The 19,156-nt window shown below is 40.6% G+C and overlaps 1 protein-coding gene across 2 annotated transcripts in view; it reads right to left on the bottom strand.

Annotated features, from left to right (window-relative positions):
- The window catches only part of PMS1 (PMS1 homolog 1, mismatch repair system component), an 84,938-nt gene that overhangs the window by 7,430 nt on the left and 58,352 nt on the right, over positions 1-19,156 (bottom strand). For both annotated transcript variants that reach the window (XM_075934175.1, XM_006113324.3), the window contains 4 exons: positions 16,442-16,585; positions 13,407-14,320; positions 5,388-5,846; positions 2,617-2,747 (listed from right to left, as the gene is read on the bottom strand). In XM_075934175.1, the coding sequence (XP_075790290.1) occupies positions 2,617-2,747; positions 5,388-5,846; positions 13,407-14,320; positions 16,442-16,585 (1,648 nt within the window). The remainder of the gene's footprint in view (positions 1-2,616; positions 2,748-5,387; positions 5,847-13,406; positions 14,321-16,441; positions 16,586-19,156) is intronic.

Here is a 19,156-nt window from a genome sequence, read left to right as displayed (position 1 = left end):
TTTTCCACAGGACCCTGCCTCATTCAGTGCACAAACTGGAACTTCTGTTGGATGAATAAGGGCTGGGTAGTGAAGCAGGCTGTTGTCTGTAGGGAAAAATGATTTTTTCCCAACCTTCATTTTTGGAACCAACTAAACCATTTTAACTGACCATTTTCCAAAACAATTCAGCTTGAGGCTGCTATCTGGCATGGAAAATTTCAGCTTGCATACAATCCAAAGCCAGAATACTACCCCCAAAATAATTCTGAGACCATATCTTTTAGAAAAACATCCAATCTTCCAGCTGAAGTGAAAGTCATGAGAAAGATGAGCTTCAGTGTGTTAGTAAATAAGATGATACCAAGCCTGCATGTATGTCTGAAAAGTATCTTTAACAAGTGCTTGCAACAGAAATGGATCCTGGCAAACATCAAGGAGCCCCCAATAAACACTTTGGAGCTAGGAGGCAAGCACAAGCAACTTTGAAAAAGGAGCAAACAAGGAACTGGCTCCTTTTGCAGGAAGAAGCAAATGGGATAGGATCTGCTAAAGAATGTTCTAGATTAAATTGCATATACTTATTGTTATTCACTTATTGTATATTTATTTCACCAGCTTGCCAGTGTCCTCTGTTCAGGCTGTATGCAACTCAGAAGGAAGTATAGTGTTCTCCTGTAGGAACAGAACCTAATTGCTCTTTCACCAATGACTTGCTCCAGCACCTTTTTTTTGCACCTGTCCTTGAAGGTTTCCATATATCACACTACATCTGCCATCACTATACATATGCAGGGAGGTTTTAACACATGAAGCTACAGCATTTCCTACAGCTCTTACAGTGAATCTCTGTGCTGGATCAAATTAATTGCCATCTAGGCACCATACCCCAAGAACCTAGTCTTCTTGGGCACTATGACAGAGGAAATGTCTACTGTTGATTTGCCTCCAAGAAGGTGCTGTCTGGATTTTCACTGATGGCAGCATAGCTATAAATCACTCAGTTGTAAAAATGTATAAGACCCATTCTCTGATACTGGACTATTTCAAAAGATTTGTGGTATCATATAGGTTCTATTGGAGAGCTGACGAATGTGGGTAGGGAAGCAGGAAATCTAAAACAGCCTTGCTACTGACCCCAAACTGAGTGCTAGCAAAAAGTATGATTATTATCCTGAAACAAAGGTAGACCAGAGTTCAAATCCTCTTAGCTAGAGCATCCCCAATCCATTGCACAGCTAAGCTAGTGACTGCAGGAGCAAGTAATGAGCCACTGAACTATGTATCTGTTGGGGGTAGTAAGCACTAAGGCTACGTCTACACTGCGCATTGTTCTGCCACTTATTTTCAGGAAGAACGGCTCCTGCGCAAGAGGGTTTTCTTGAGCAAGAAGGAGCAGTGTAGACAGCTCCTTCTTGAGCAAAAACCCCTTCTGCAAAATGGCGGCTCATTAGGTGTGCAAATGAGGCACGGCAATAGTCATCCCTGCATCTCATTTGCATATCTTCTTGCACAGCAATGTGCAGTATAGACGTAGTCTAGGGATGGCTTATGGAAATCCCATCAAAACACTGACTTCCATTCTAAATATGAAATTCCCTTGGCATCCAGGGGCATGTCTACACTAGGAAATTATTTTGAAATAACTCCCAAAATAACTATTTTGAAAGAAGCTTATTCCCCAAGGAAAGCAGGAGTTATTATTTCAAAATAACTAGCCCCTTATTTTGAAGCAAGGGCTTGGTAGTAGGGACGCTCTGCTTGTTATTTTGAAATAACTCCCTAGTGTAGACATGCCCTAGAAGATCAGTAAACTGTCAGGCAGAAAAAGGGCATGGATTTTGGGACTTTCCTTGAGCTACTGAGATGTTGAGGATATAAAAAACACACCACTAACATTTTCTTTATTTTTTTATGTAGGAAAAATGTTTAGATTTTCCCTTTGCTTCCTGTGGCAAAGAACCACTTGTGAAAGATTCTTTCTTAAGATATGATCCAGCTCCCATTAAAGTCAATTGGAGTGTTTCAAACTGATGCCAATGGGATGCCAAGTCAGGCCTAGTGAGAGTAGAAGAAGAACCATTACTGTCTTTCATGGAGGCTGAGACACTGAGAAAAACCTGGCTAGCTGAGTAAGTATGCCAATTGGGAAGGCTTCATGTTTCTGTTTAGAAAAAAAGAGAGCTCTGTCCTTATCCAGCTGCATTGCATAGGGACATTCATGAATTATGACTCTAGTCCATGACAGTGGTTCCTATTCAAGAAAGGCTTTTAAGAAAATAAATCTAAAGTGTTATGATGTGGGCCTTCTACATCACAAGTGGTAAATTCATCAACATTCAGCTGCAGTTTGGTGCAGTGGACAGCATACAGGACTAAGAATTAGGAGAGTTGGGTTTTATTTCTGACAAAATATTTGTCTGAAGCATTGCTGTAACTCTTCACTAACCAGTCATCAGTGCTCCAAATGACAGAGATGATGTTCTTTGCCAGACCAGAATAGCTTTGAATTCAAAAGCTCTGATGGTTTGATTGGTGAGAAGCTATAGATTTACAAAATGTTACATATGCAGTTGTTTCAACTATGAAATGAAAAGGCTTCAATAGAGTCAAAATAAATACAAAACTACATCATACCAGGTATCATTTTTATCCTAAAACCATTTGCTATAAGCCTTGGATCTGTCAAGTAAGTTGATCCATTTAATTTTTGGCAATCCTTTGGCATACTGTAGAGACAGTCCATATAATGAGATCCGCTCAAAAGACTGAAAAACAAACAAGCAAACAATAATTTAATGAAGCTTAAATAAACAAAGTGAATAACAATATATTTACTACCAGAATGATAAGTTCAGTATTACAGTCTGTTAACCAATAGTATTGTACCATCATCTATTAGCCATTTTAAAAATGACATTTACATATGAAAAAAAATCTAGGGATAAATGGATTTTTACTTTGGAAAACAGAAGTACCATAAAAATTCCAGGTCAAATAAAGTTGAAAAAGACAGACTTGAGTGTGATAGTTTTCTCTGAATATCCCAAACATCTGTGTAATATTTTTTGTAACTGATATTCTAACAAATTATCCAAATCAAAAGCATATTCCTATTATATTATTCCAACCCCCCCCACACACAAATTATAATTAAAATTACCTGATCATGAATCAGTTATAAAACTACATGGCAAGAATTACCCAATGAAATAAAATCAAAATATTATGAAACACAGAAACTATCTGTTAAGGTAAACAGATAAGGATGCTAATTCGCTTATATTCAATACAAAGAACTGCAAAACATAGATATGTACAAATTAACAATAGACAATACTGGCTCCACAGGCAATATTGATCAGTGAGGAGCGGTGGAAGTATTAAGCAAAGCTCTGGGTGATCAGTAAAATATTTTAAGTATCTGACCCCCCCATTCTACCACTACTGAAATCAATGACAAAATTACTACCGGTGGTAGTGGTGAGGGGATGGGCATCAGGGAAAAAGAGGGCAAAGGGGCAGTGAGGGAAGGGGGGAGGCACCAGGAGGGTGCAGGGGTAAGGGAAGGTGCAGGTGCCAGGGAATTCTGGGGGTGAAGCAGAAGGGAAGACACCTGCAGGGGAGGGACCAGCACCAGAGGAGAGAGGCAGGGCAGGTGTGTAGAGGGAGGTGTTATGAGAAGGGGTAGCTCACATGATCAGAGTGGGGCTACTGGAGGAGTGGGCACAGGGGAGAGAGAAGGGCTGGTGGAGGGGGGGCAGGTCTCAGGAGGGCTGAGGGCAGTGAGAAGGGCAGGAGTCAGGACAGCAGAGGAGGGTGAGAGGATGGGGGGCAGCAGGCACCAGGGGAGCTGATGGAGCAAGGGGAGGAGACATAGCAGCAGATGATGGGGACATGGTGGGAATGGGGAGTGTGAGATTTCAAGGGGCCATGATTTTGTTGGGGGGGGGTAGAGGGGGACTTTTTTTGCTCAACATTTGGACATCCCCCCTTTTTATTAATGCAGAACTTTGTTTAAAAATGAATTACAATATAATTAAAATAATAATTATCCAACTAAATTAAGTTTCTATCAAATTTACCCAATTCACATTTAATATGAAAATAGCCTTCAATTTGAGCATTTGACACTTTTTTTCTATTTTTTCTCCAAAGGGGGGACTGAATAATTTAATTAATACCCTTTACATGTAAAATTACCTATATATATCTTATGTAATATTAAATATGATGTTTTTCATATTATTTAATGTACAAATACAAAATAAGCCTTGAAAGATTGTTGGCACCCACCACACTCTTCTGAAAACATGTATGTGCTATTGGCCACAAAAAGGTTGGGGACCACTGGCTTACAGTACTGGAGGTGGTCCCGCCCCTTCAGGAGTTGGTGATTTCAAAGTACCATTGGCTCTCCCTACCACGAGCCAGACCTGTTCTCTCCTTGAGTTCCTGACACAATTGTACTAGGATGAAGAGTTTGCCCAGATTTGGAGGTGTGGGGGAAGAAGTCCTCTTCTTCGATGAGGACTTAGGAGAGGATTTCCCCTTTTTTATGAGAATGATTGCTCTTATTCTTCTCCCATCTACTGTGCCTGATAAGGTCTTTTGCTGTGCCCTCTGATGATAGGGAGCTGAGAAGTACCGTATTCAGAGAAGCTCTTCTCAGCACCTATGACCAATGAACACGAGGTCTGATGACTCAGGGTTGGACAGGGGATTCACTTAGCACTCCATCAGGGATTTTCTGAGATGGAGCTCTCAAGATTGCCCGGTTCAGAGGGAAAAGGAGTACCAAATATTGCATCTTGGAAGGGATACTGGCCTCCCCAGGCAACAGAAACAAATCTCATGGAAAACACTAACCAGGAAGACCTGGGAAAAGGCCACACAGCTCTTGAAGCCAGGGATACCAAATACTTCAAATGGTAGGAATATTGGGGTGAAGAAAGGCCCCCAACACTTTTTCTAAACCCTGAATACTACCACTAACTAATTAGATAAAAGATAAAAACTTCTTGCAGAAAAAATTGAAATTGAAGTGGGAATGCTAGTAAAGCTACAGACTTGGAGGGATTCCATCACTAACCCTACGTAGTAGGAAGGAACTGAAGAGGCAGGAAATCCACACCATCTTGGATGCCCTCAGTTTGGAGCACAAGAAGATGCAGACTCAGACCAACAGGACTGCTAATAAGTCGTCTGGTCTCAGGTAAATGGTGCTTTTGCGCATCTTGAGTGAGGGAACATCACTCAAAGAAAAATTTGTGCCTAAGGTCTCCTCAGTATTTACTATAGATAATTCCTATGTGATAATAATAATAATAACAAAAAACAACAAAAAACCAACCCCCCTTCCCCCCCAAAAAAAACCTCCACAACATTCTTGTTCCACACTACTATACCTGTCAGTTAACACAATTGGCTTGTCCAGTTTCTCTGCAGGAAGTTTGTGTTTTTCCAATAGTTTCTTATAAAGTAGGGCTTCTTCCACTCTATAGGGATTTAACAACATGATATTTTTTTCAGAAGCAATTATCCATGCATCAGGAAAACTCAGGTGACAGATTAGACAAGATTCATGTTTATCAGAATTTCTCTTCTCAAGCCTTTGAAGTTTATGTTTGAAAGAGCTCATAGAAAAGGGCACCTGTACAATTTTCACAGCTTGGTTATATTGCTGTTTCTTTTCAATTTGAGACTGAAAAAGTTTGTCAAGTTTCTGCTGGTCACAAAGAGAAGTCTTTAGTTTGGGCTTGTATCTTTTTTCTGTCTCTTTTGTTGACTTCTGTATTCTCTGCTCCGCAGCTTTCTTGGTTTGTCTGTTGTATCGTTCCAGATCTTTAGTGGCTTTTTCTTCATACCTAAAGGGAAAGTGGGACGGGGTGTGGGGAGGAGGAGAGAAATCACAAATGTAACAAATTAAAAGCTAGATTGTGATGCCCATTCTAATACAGTCACACATTTCTACTCCCTTTGATAGACACATCAGCTCTTTTTGCATCTTGTCCCCAATACTCCACACCCCTATTCTCTATCCCATTGAGCAACTGGGTGAGAAGTCTCTGAAGAGTGGATGGAGCTTTGCCTCTACCCCAGTGTAATGGTCAAAAGAACTTCTGCTTTATATCTAAAGGCTCAATCTAACCTTAATTTCATAACCAAAAATACCGTTTCAGAAGTACATGTTCAATTTACAGGCATTTAATTTGTATTGCAGAGTGGTGCCTTCAAATGGTTTTAAATTATTTGAATGTCTAGACATGAAAAATTAACATTAATTAATCTACATTCAGAATTTTGGGGGACTATTTGGTAACAGCCTTGTCAATCAACCTATTTGACAAAAGCAGGCATTTGGTAGCAAACTGCTATTGATTACTGCTTCCCCAACCCCATGACTGAGCAAAAAGGGTAAAAAAGGCTTAAAAAAACTAAAACATTACAGTATACCGTATACAGTATGTACAATAAAAAGGGTTAAGAATACTTTATATACAGTATATAATGTATACAGTGTATATAACCATCTTATAGTACCTCCTGATAGTCCGGCATATCTGATAATCCGGCACCACCTAGGTCCCATAGGTTCCGGATTATCGGAAGTCTACTGTAGTTTACTGTAGAGATTCCTTAAGCATGTTTAAATGACACCAACATAAAATAATGCTATGGCTCATGGCATCTCTAGAAAGATTTGTTATAGGAGAATTTGTAAAGACTGAGATTGTCGGGTAATTTAAACTAAACAAAGGCATACATTAAAAATATTAAGTGAAATTGAAAGCAAAAATTTAAAATGTTGATGAACTTTTTGTTATTTAACATATATTATTATCCTGTGGAATTAATTGTTAAAACAATTTGAGTCCAAATGCATAGCAGGATTCAAACAACTACAATTCATTTATATGAATAATGGGATGGATGATATCTTGTTACATTAGACAAGATAAAAATAAGACAGGTCATAAATTATACTGCTTAAGCCAACAACTAACTGACTGAAGGGTTAAGGATGGAACTTTCATATAAGAAATCTATCCTTTAACTGCCTGCTCTGGGAATTCTTGTACTCTTTCCCTCTGTAAGAAACAAGATGCTGAATTACACGGACTACTAGTCATTGTTATTGTAATTCCTGAATCCTTCTGTGGCTGTACATACAGGATAATACTCAGATGTTTGAAGTGAGGATCACTTTTCTATCAGTGCTTAAGTAAAAAGCGGATTGAAATAATGTATCTAACTATGCAATCCCTACTCTGAATGTTGGATAGCATTTAAGCGAGTAGTCATAATGACTTCATGAGAATACGCAAGAGTGAATATTGAGCAACAGGGATGGTTGTTACACAGTCAGGCTATATGGCACTTAAAAATTGCTGTAATCTTTTTTGTGGCCATGACCAAGATTAACCTTTTAACATCATTTTAGGTTATGTAAAGCAGAGATTTAGATCTATATGGCTGGTTGCATTCCAGACACTAAAGCCTTAATGTTTGAAGACCTTAGCAACAATTTGCTCAATTCTCCTTTCACATCCTATTCAATATCCTGAATTCTGTCTTGCAACACTACTCAACCTGATTTTTGGTAAGAAGCAGTATTACTCTCCATCAGTACTGGAAATAAGTATTTTAACTTGTCATATGTTCATTTTATTCACCGATACCTGCTGGAACAGTTAGATTCAATTATCTGTAAGTATGGTGGAAAATAAGGTCAACAGAAAGGTCACCATTTGTAATTAATTATAACGTGCTAACATTCACATATGGTACTACTATTTCGTTTACTAAAGAAGTCAACTTGGGATGAGCAATAAATCATGTTTAAGAAAATATGGAGTAAATGTTAAGATAAAAAACATCTGCTACTTGTAAAATTAATGGGTGAGATTACTTGAACAGAAAAACTTAATCCTGAATATTTGATTATAACGTTGACTTGATTTGTACTCTTTCTTCTTTCAGTGCCAGTTGGTTAAAAGGTGAACATTTAATTATGTGGCTACTGGTTTTACAATGACATATTAAAACTTAAATCCCCTCACACATTTAAGGAACACTTGTTATTATAGGTTTAATTCAGGAGAAACTCCAGCCTTGCAAGTGTTGAGTTCGTGAGCTTTGTAAGTTTCTGGCAACATCTAGGCTAGATTCAGAAAGCAAACAACAGGGTCACTACCAACAAAAGCACCCTAATTTCCTTTTCAAGAAAGACCTTTCCCATATAAGCAAGAGTAATCCAGAGGGGCCAGGATGGACTATAATTGCTACTTCTTGCTACTTTGCCTTCTTGCTACTTTGAGGTGACTTAGGGAATTGGATTAGAGATGATGCTAGAATTCTAAATTCAAAAGCAAAGATTTTTTTTAAAAGGGAAATGTCAGGATAGTTCCAAAAGGATCTTTGCTTAGGAAGGAAAAAAAAAAGACTTCCTCTCATATGACTAACACCCCATTTTACTATTTGTCACTTGTAACTTAAGCCCAGAAGGACAGATAGAGCAAACAGGAAGAAATCTATGAGATGGGAATTCACAGATTATTAGAGAAAGGAGGCAAGTAGGACAATTTGAATCAGGCAATCTTTAGTAAAATTTGACTTGGAAGAGCTCCAAATACCCCAACATAATAGAAAGAGAACATCCTTTGGCAATATCAGCTCATCCAGATAATGCAAGTCAATTATTTCAAACTCTAGTATATTGGATAGGTATCATATTGTAGGGTTCATTTTGAAAAATATTCCTTTTCTAGGACAATAGCTTTTGTCTCACGACTTTTATTGGAAGGCTGCTCCAGGCCTGTAGGGCTGCTGGCTTCCAGCCCTTGCAGGCTTTGAGTCTGCAGCCTTGCAAGGGGAGGGGCAAGTGGGACCAGGGGTGGGGAAGGGGGAAGGTGGGAGGGTCCAGCATAAGCTTACCTTCTGCCCAGCGTGAGACCGCAGGCTGGGAGCTGGAGCCTCTCCTTCCCCACTGGAGCAGCCCCTGCCAGCAGTGCGGGGGCCATTCTATTCTGGCTGTGGTGGTTGTTGGGGCAACTGAAGCCCAACAGGCTGGAATGCCCCCCATCCCCTGCCATTTAAGCAGTTAATCGATTAAACTTAATGTTTCCCTGGTTAACTAATTAAATGGGATTTTACATCCCTGCCGTATACAGCCCCATGAGTCCCAGGAGCAAGAGGGTAGGCTAGGTCTCCAAGGATCATTATTGGCATTTCAACACCTCTGATGGCAATTTTCTGGTCTGAAGGAAGTTCCACTGCAGATTTCTGAAGAGATCCTAAAGATGTGTGTGTCATGCATCTTTCCCAACCATACCACACTGATGTAGGTGAACCAGCCCTTGTGATCCACCAGTGCCTGCAGCACCATCGAGAAGTACTCTTTGAAATTTATCTACTCTTTGGCAAAGTGGTTCAGTGCCAAGATAGGGAAGTGTGTTCCGTCTCTCGCCCCACCTCTTTACCAAACCCCATTGTGACAAAGCCCTCCACTATATCCTCCATGTTTCCCAGACTCTCTATCCTCTATAGAAGGAAAAACTATATAGCACTTTAAAGACTAACAAGATGGTTTAATAAGTGATGAGCTTTCGTGGGCCAGACCCACTTCCTCAGCTCATATTCTGGAAGAGAACTGGCATGACCATATATACCAAAGGAATACAATGAAAAAAGTGAACACATTATTAAACTGACAAATCAGATTTCGTACAGAAGGTGGGGTGAGGGAGAGGGAAGGAGGGAATAGCTATTTATGAGTTAACGAATGGCTAATCAGGAGTGATAAATGGGTAAGCTATCTTTGTAATGGGTAAGGTAATTAGCATCTTTGTTAAGGCCCATTCGTAAAGTGTCAAATTTAAGCATGAACAAAAGTTCTGAAGTTTCCCTCTGTAATCTGGTGTTAAAGTCTCAGAAGTAAGATGCATGTAGTAAGGTCATTAAGACTATGTCCAGGTAGGTTGAAATGAAAAGAAACTGTTTTTTCCTTGTGAAGATGTCTGATTTGTGGGCATTAATTCTTTGGCGAAGAGTCTGAGAGTCTGTCCAATATACATAGCAGAAGGACACTGTTGGCACATGATGGCATAAATTATATTTCTGGATGAACAGAAATATGTGTTCTTGATCATATAACTGACATGGTTACGTCCAGTGATGGTATCACCAGGGAAAATATGTGGACAAAGTTGGCAATGGGGTATTGACTGCCTTGGCTACTTGGATCACAATAGCCTTTGCACTCTGAATTGATTCCCAACTGACTGGTAGTTGTGTGATGTTGCAAACTTCCACAGGATAATTGCCACTTGCTTCTCCACTGCCAGACTGAGTCTTGTTCTGGTATTTTTGTGCTTCAGGGTGGGGAAAAGCAATTCACAAGCTTCTATGAAAATGGCCTTATGCATGCAAAAGTTTTGCAACTACTGCTGACTGTCCGATCACTATGTGGTCCCATCAATCTGTACTTGTCTCACTGCACCAGAACAAGAGTTCCACTGTATCCAAAGGATTGAACATTGGCGGCATTTGCCAGTTGCTCAACTCAAAGTGCTTCACAGAAAAGTATGTTCCTGGCCTCCTGAGATTCTTCCTCGTTCCTGCAGAACCTATATATGCTCTGCATATACTTCAGCATAAGGCACACTATGGTTAATATGACTGCCATAATGCTTTCATGCTCAATGGGATCTGTGATGGGTTTCATGCTTAATATGTTATGGCATCTATGCGGATAACCAGCAAAAAAAAGGGAGCAAAAAGACTGTTTGCCACTGCTTTCAAGTGGGGGGTGGGGTGGAGGTGCGGGTGGGGGGAGGAGAAGAGACTAAATGAATGCATTATGGGACACTGATTACATGTACCTAGAGCCACCCGCTGCACAGGTTTGGGCCTAGGATGCAAAGAGGCACAAGAACTGTGGGACAGCTACTTACAGTGCATCACTCTCAAATTGAACAGTAGTCCCCCTACTGGGAACGTGCTATTTCAAACTGTGTTGAATTCTTGCACACAGTGGGGACATGCACCTTTGACTTTACAAAATGAGGGTGCTAAAATTTCTACCGTAGTAAATTCAACCTTATCCATCAGTGTAGACAATGCCTTAGTTCTGCTCTCACTCAAGTCCATAGTGCAACTTCCACTAACATCAGTGGGTAGTAAATCAGATGATCAAACCAAAATATGAACAAGTGAATGATTTAGAGATATGGTTAATTTATTTCTTCTCTACAATCCATAGAGTTTCTCTGTGGCTGATGCTCAAGACAATCTAGTTGTTTGAATGCTGGGGAGTCCTGAGATCTCTGAATTAGTGGGGATTTGAACAGCATGAAATACTTCTCATAATTCATCATCTGATGCAGTTTTTTATACATAGTTATGGGGCTGAGATACCTGCTGGGCTTAAGGATTTTTTTTTAATTAAAAAATTGTATTAAAAAATCAGAACAAATTCCTGATCAAATTCCTAGAGCCCGAGAAAGATTCCTTTTGTTCAGAGCAATGAATAAAATAAATAAAACAGGGTATGTAGTGGAGGATGACTGGAGGAACTATATTGTGGTGGATCCTCAAATGCAAACATACTCCCACAATACACTCAGAATGACAGCCTACTGCTAAGACCGTGTAAAAGTGGGCTTCATGTAATTCAGGAGCTGTACCCTACTGCCTGATCATCCTAAACATTGGACTTACTCACCTAGCAGAATTATGATAGCTAAAAGGGGTGGGGGCACCCCAACAAATGCATGGATGAGGCCAGAATTTTGCCTCTAAAAACACATGGGAATGACAAGATGTGATAGTTATATTTTACCAGAAGATTGACCAGGCGTTGCTTGGGTCCTTAATTCATTTTGGTTTTTTGAAAAATAAAATGAAAATGTACATGCATGGAATTGGATTGCTTCTGATAAAACCATACGTAAAAGAGACAAGATCACCAGACAGGTGAAAAGGGCTGGCAGGGGGCATGCACTTCCGCCCGATCTCGCCCAGGACAGCCCCCGGATCTTCCTGGCACAACCAAACCCTGACTTTGCTTTAGATTATTGTAAGAGGAAGTTGTATACTCAATTTGGACATCCTAGCTCTTACTGTTTAGAAGGAATTCTTGAACAGACAGACAAAAAAAGATGCACTCAAATATATAGTAGACTAGAAGATTTATCTCGCATTGCACGGGTCCTTAACTCAAATAAGTTTTGTTTCTCTTCATTTAAATCTTTGTTCTGGGCTGGGGCTGGAGATGAGGGATTCAGTATGCAGGATGCTCCAGGGAGAGAGAATAACTCCAGCCCCCTCTCACTGCAACAGCTTGGGGCCAGCTGAGAAGCACCTCTCCAAGGCCACTGCAGCTGCAGCAGGCCTAGCCAGGAGAGGGGAACCTGTCCCCTTTGCTAAGGGACAGATAGACACCCAGACAGACACACAAACAGACAAACTCTCTGAACTATATAGTAGATAGAGGTCCCTTTCTCTATTCCTGGCCCCTGCTGGCCCAATGGTGCTGTCTGGGTCTCCATCTCTGGCCCCTTACTGCGCCTCCGTCCCCCCAGGTCACTCTACAATGTAACTCTCTCCTAAAAGACCCCTCTCTATTCTTTTAAGAAAAACAACTGAATTCTAGGCACATTCCATTGTCTTGGCACAAGCAAACCCCTACCTTGCTTTAAGTTATAATAGGAGGAAGCTGCATATCAAATTTGATGGTCCTAGCTCTTACTGTTTAGGAGGAGTTCTTGAACAAACAGACTCACGTATGGACAGACAAACTCATTTCTAAAATATATAACAAGATTAAAAGTAATTCAGAGTAATTGTTATAAATACAGTAAAAAATGCAGTGATGTTTTGTGTAATCTTACATACCTGTGCAATTCCATTAACTTAAAGGAATGCTGTCAATGCAGCTATAAGGGATATAAGTCAGCAAAATGAATTTGCTGGCCCTTGGAAAAAAGTAGCCCAAAACGTGCCTTCCTACTTGACAGAGGAAGATTGGTGTTAGTAATTGCTATGAGGTATGTATAATGGCAAAGAGAACACACAAAATATGCCAAGTGTTTAAAGAATAAATTATAAGTCTACCAAAGTAAGGTGGCAATTATACAGAGTCCTGTCTTTTTCTACAAGAAATATTTTACAAAAGACAGCAACACATTTAAATTGAAAAACAGATGGGAAAAATTAGTAATATCAAAATGAATAAATCAGAGAGCAATACACATCTGCACACAGTAAATATCATAATTAGCAATACAAGCGCTAGCCAAAATGATTTTTCCATTCTGTTTTTTAAATAAACGATGTGGATTTATTTTTCATGTTTTGCTCCCAGTGAGTCACCCAGAATGGAAACTACAAAGCTTATAGGTCAGGTGCAAATTCTGGACACTTACTTCTTTTTCTCCTCTCTGCTCAGTTTCTCCCATAGTTCTTCACTTTTCATCAAGTTCTCCATATTAGCTTTTGGATTATCTGTTAATAATCCAGAACGATATTCTTGGGTGAACAAGGCCACTGCTGACATGGGTTTCCGTATTATTTTGTTACTAATTAAATCATAGGCCATGATCTGTCCTGCTTTATCATTAACCACATTTGATTTTTTTATACTTTGATTTGGACTCTGCTGATCAGGATCTTGTTCATCAATATTTTCATTGGCCATGTGATTTGTTATTGCTCCTACTTCAGGTACCAAAATCTTTACAGGTTCCAGGTTCTCTCCTGTAGGATTTTTAAGTGCATTTCCCATGCTCCAATTATCAGCAGAGATTTCAGATACATATTCAGGGACTATATTTGCCTCATTTTTTTGTATTTCATTAGTGTGACCAGCTTTCAAAGGATGCTCACTTCTGTTTTTAGATTGAGTGTCCATGTGAGTACTGCCATTTAGGGTTAATGTTACACTATATCCATCCTGGCTGTCGTCACATGATACATTATTTATGGAACTGTCTTGAGGTATATCACTCACAGTCACGTCAGTGCCAGAAACTTCTTTTCTGTTGAGGAAACCATGAGTATTATCACTAGAAAATCCTTGATGCTTTAAGCAGACCTCTGTGTTTTTTCCTGCTTGACCATTTTGCACATCATTACTGAATGAAAAGAATGAAGTATATGTACGTGGATCACTGTTTCCAGATGGTTCCATTTTATTAACAAGCACGTCTGTTTGTGCTGTTTCATTAACAACCATGTCCACTGAGGTAACATCTGTTTTATTCATTTCACAAGAAACTGTACCAGATAGTGGCCCATACAGCGATGTCAATACATTTTCAACAGCAGATAATACAGATTCCTGAAAAGAAAACTCATAAGCATTAGGACAAATTGTCAATGAAAATGTACTTGACAAGTGTTGACACAACACAATAGCAATAAGAAAAACAATTCTATCCACTGTATTTTTTGGAGTAAATTGTATTACTAAGCATTAATTGCTGATATCTTTGCCTTAAAGTACTCTAAACATTCACTAATCAGTGAAATCCTTTAGCTTCACTGATAAATGTTAATACCACAAAACAGGTGTACCATCTTCTTTATGACCTAGTAGAGGTTGAACCTCTGTAAATTGGGACTCTCTGGTCTGGGAATTAGACCACGGATATTCCAGGACTAGAGAATCCTGATGGAGGGCTGGTGCCAAGGAGCCCTGTGGGCTGGCAGGGTTGTGGACTGCTGGCAGCAAGATGCCAGTGGGGCCAGGAGCCCAGATCCTTCAGGCTGAGCTGCCAGGCGAGGCCAGGAGCCCATCACACTGCAGTGTGGCTGCTCAGCTGGGCTGTGTGCCCAGAGCAACCCAGCTGGGCTGCCCAGTGGGGCCGGGAGTCCGGCACGCCACAGTGGGGCTGCTCAGAGGGGTGGGAGCCTGATGCAGTGAGAGCTGGGCTGCCTGGTTTGGCAGAAAAGGGGCGGTGTGGACTGGCAGGACAGTGCGACCTTCAGCCAGGCCAGGGCTGGTAGCAGGGGGGCCAGAAATGAGCTCCCCTGGTCTGGAAAATTCCCTCAACCGGGACTGGTCAGGTCCTAAGGGTGCCAGACCAGAAGGTCCAGCCTGTATTCACATGTTATTTCTTTAGAACAGTATTAATATATCTATTCTCACTCAGCATACATTAATTGGAGTTAGAAAAGCAATAAGCAGCCCGCGGGCCGAATGCGGTTCACCAGATGCTTTATTTACCTGTGTGTCTGCAGGTACATCCACTCTCAGCTTCCATTGGTTGCAGTTTGCCATTCCCAGCCACTGGGAGATGCGGGAAGCAGTGCGAGCTGGCACACTCCTTACTGCAGCTCCCATTGGACGTGACTGTTGTAGTGTGTACTAAGCTCTTATCGAACTTGAGCAGTATAAGAAAACCCATTGATTTCCATGGTACTACTCATGGTTTAAGGTGCTATTCAATGAAAGTAAGTGTATCACAATCTATTTCTACGTGATCTCTGCTACAAAAGTCAATGGACCAAATTTCAATCTTAGTCATGAATATTAAATCCTGTAGCCTTCACGATGTTAAAAGGCATGCCACTCACACACAATGACAAAATTTGGCCCTAAACAGAAACAACTCAAGTGTTTACTATTAATGTTGTATTAAAATTGAGATGTAAAATCCCATTTAATTGGGTAACTGGTTAAACACTATGTTTAACTGGCTAACTGATTAAAGAGGGTTGGGGGTGACCGTGGTGGGCAGGGCGCTAATCCAGCCCCTACCAGCTAACCGGAACCGGTAAGCCTCACCTGCTAATGGTTAACCAGTTAAACATCCTCATCCCTAATTTAAACTCCCATTTAATGTAACTATAAAACTATGTACAAAGGAATAAATCATATTGCTATTTACAGACTAATCAGTCATTATAATGCCATTTGAAGATGAAAAACGCTATAGTGATAAAATTGCTATGTTTGACTGGTGCAAGCAGCTCTTTGAAGACACAAATGAACTTATGGCTTTTGTTATAAAGAGGATAGCAGTATATCAGATGTTGTAAAGGGTACAGCAGCAGGAAGGTGATTGTGAAATGCTCAGGGAGATTAAGGAGGACAATAAAAACAGACCCAGTACAGAAGTTCTGATGATGATGGACTCTGAAGGGAGCATGTGTGAAACAGGGATTAGTATGATAGTATTCAAATTATCTTTAAAATCAACGGAGGAATGAATTTCAAATAAATGGCAAGTGATTCAAATCAATAATTTTCAAATAGTCACGTTATAAGGAAAGCCTATTATGTATGAACTACTAAGGCCTCGGTCCTGTAAATGCATATGCGTAATTTCAAGCACCTGAGTAGTCACACTGAAACCAGTGAGCTATGCCTGTGTAAAATAAAATGTGGCAAGTCTTTGTAAAAGCAGGGCCTACGTAAGAAAAATTCCAATCTAAAACAAATTAAAATATAAATTACCTTATTGTGAAGTAAAACTTGAGTTTTATCAGGTGTTAAATTAACATCCACAGCGGAGGCAGGTACGGTAATATTAATAAAGAAAACAGGGTAGGAACGAGAAGAATCCTTATGTGACTTCAGATTATAGTGCTGCCGAATCAGCTACAGACAAACGTGACAAAGGAAAGTCAGTAAAAGTAATAACATCAATCCAAAAATAAAGAAGCAAAATTCTAACTATACAATTATTTTTAATTTCTATTTTGTCATATTAAAAAAAATATACTAAATATTTGCACACCAGGAAAATCCTCAATAGGGCATTTTCAGAGGGGTTTCCACTGCCTTTATGCCACTAAGTCCCAGAAAAATCTGACTCAAATTATTGACGGTGATTCCTTGAACTTCCTGAAATAATATGTTTAGTCCACTTCATATGCAGTATTTAGAGGAAAAGGTACTCAGTGCCCAAAATTGGCAGAAGACCCAGCTCTTTTTCCCAAGACAAATGGAACACGACTATATCAGAATTTAAAAAAAGAAAAAAGAAGGAAAATATACTATGACAAAATGGCCAATGTTGGTATGGTGGTTCTCATGCTTTTCTTGATAGGGGAGAAGGGACTAGACATCACCCATTGCCCCTGCTCTTTGGGTGCCAATGGCTCTGCTAGTGGCCTGAGAAGGTGGTAAAGGAAGCGGGAAAGAGGTCTGTGTTTGCGCCTCACTCTGAATCCTAGAACCTCTCAACTTCTGAGATTTCTTATCCCTTTCCCCTTGGTATGTTTACTCTTGGTCCTGGACGCTGGGGGAAGAAATCTCTCTGCTTTGCTGGGGCAGGGTCTCCCTTCTTCTGATTTTCTCGTCTTTCAATTCTCAGCAACACACCCCAAACTCCAATCTTCTCTCCTTCCTCGCTCTTCTCTTCCCGAAACAGAGTTTTTTATTAGGTTCCTGACAGGACCTTAATTGACTACACGTGCTCCAATTAATCCACAATAACATTCCCTAGTCTACAGGGCTTATATATCTCCCCTCTACCACTGCTTCCTGCTTATGCCCGCCTACTTCCCAGAATCAAATAGGACGACTGCTCCCTGCTCCTGCTGCACCATATATTTTCCCCACCCCAACACCAACACCACAGGCTTGGGCTACTTGGGGTGAGACACATTGTCCATATGGCTGTGCTGGCTTCTGACTCTATGATCTATTTGGAAGTGGAAAGGTTATAGAGTTAGGAATCATCTAAAAGCGACGAGGAGTCCTGTGGCACCTTATAGACTAACTGAAGTGTAGGAGCATAAGCTTTCGTGGGCAAAGACCCACTTCGTCAGATGCATCTGATGAAGCGGGTCTTTGCCCACGAAAGCTTATGCTCCTACACTTCAGTTAGTCTATAAGGTGCTACAGGACTCCTCATCGCTTTTGCAGATTCAGACTAACACGGCTACCCCTCTGATACTAGGAATCATCTAGTCACTCATGCATTCCTCTCCTTGTTTGTGTGTATCCATTGGAGTGGGTTAATCTATCACAAAGGTAAACTACTACCCAGTAGGTAGTACCATAGAGTCTCCATGGCTCGTTTAACTGCTAGGCATTCCTTTTTTCTTACAGTGTACCATTGTCCCCTGGGACAAGAGCTGAGGTAAAGGATTGGGTGCTCCTCATCCCCCACTATCTGTGAAAGGACAGCCCCAAGTCCTACCTCCAACGAGTCTATTTGTAGAATGTGTTCCTTCTCGACATCCGGGACTTAGACCTACTTCCTCTGCGTCGGTCCACTTAACTATCTCGGGGCCTCAAGCTTTTATCAGGTCCGTCAGAGGTACTGCCCTTATGGCAAAGTCCGGAATGAAATAGCGATAGCAGTACCTCACTATCTCTATGAATGCTCGGACTCGCTTTTTGTGGATTGGGCAGGGCCTTTCCTGTTTTGCCTCCACTTTGTTCCTCTGGGGTTTCACTAGGCTCCTGCTGACTATATACCAAGATATCTGGCCTTGGCCAAACTTTTTGCATGTTTGGATAGGTTAAAAGTGAGGCTGGCCTGTCTAAAAGCATCTAGTACCACTTTCACTTTCTCAACCCTAGCCAAGACTATGGATTATTGCACTGTTTAAGCAAAAAGCAGTATATTCAGCATGGTGTTAAAGTAATCTGTCCATCAACCATTGGAAAGTTGTGGGGAACCCATGGAGCCTAAAAGAGAGGATGATAAATTGGAAGATGCTGTCAGTGTAGAGAAATTGTATTTTTACTCAGTGTCCTCATTCAGGGGGATGTACCAGTAGCATTTTTTTCAAGTCCTAGGTGGTCAACTATCGGGCCTTGCCTAACTGATCCACCAGCTTATCGATATGTGCTATCAGGTAGGCATTGAATTAGGATATTTTGTTTAACTTCTGGAAATAATTACATAACCTCCAGATGCTGCCAGGCTTGGGGACCAAGATGATAGAGCTGGACTGCTGGCTGTGGGATTCCCCAATTCTTCCTTACTTCCATCTTGATTTCTTCCCTTTTTGACTCTGGTATTCAATATGGTTCTACTGTCACTCTTGCTCCAAGACAGGTGATAATATGATATTGGATCAGCATTGTATTGTGTGAGAACACATCTTGGTTCTGGTGGATCATTTAAACAATCTCTGTTCATTGTTATCGGGCTAATTCAGGAGACATCCTTACCTGCCCTTGTGGGCCATCTCCCTTGGGTGGACCTGGCAG

The sequence above is a fragment of the Pelodiscus sinensis genome, chromosome 7, assembly GCF_049634645.1.
Source record: "Pelodiscus sinensis isolate JC-2024 chromosome 7, ASM4963464v1, whole genome shotgun sequence".
Classification (NCBI taxonomy): Eukaryota; Metazoa; Chordata; order Testudines; family Trionychidae; genus Pelodiscus; species Pelodiscus sinensis.
This window is presented reverse-complemented; position numbering and strand designations above follow the sequence as displayed.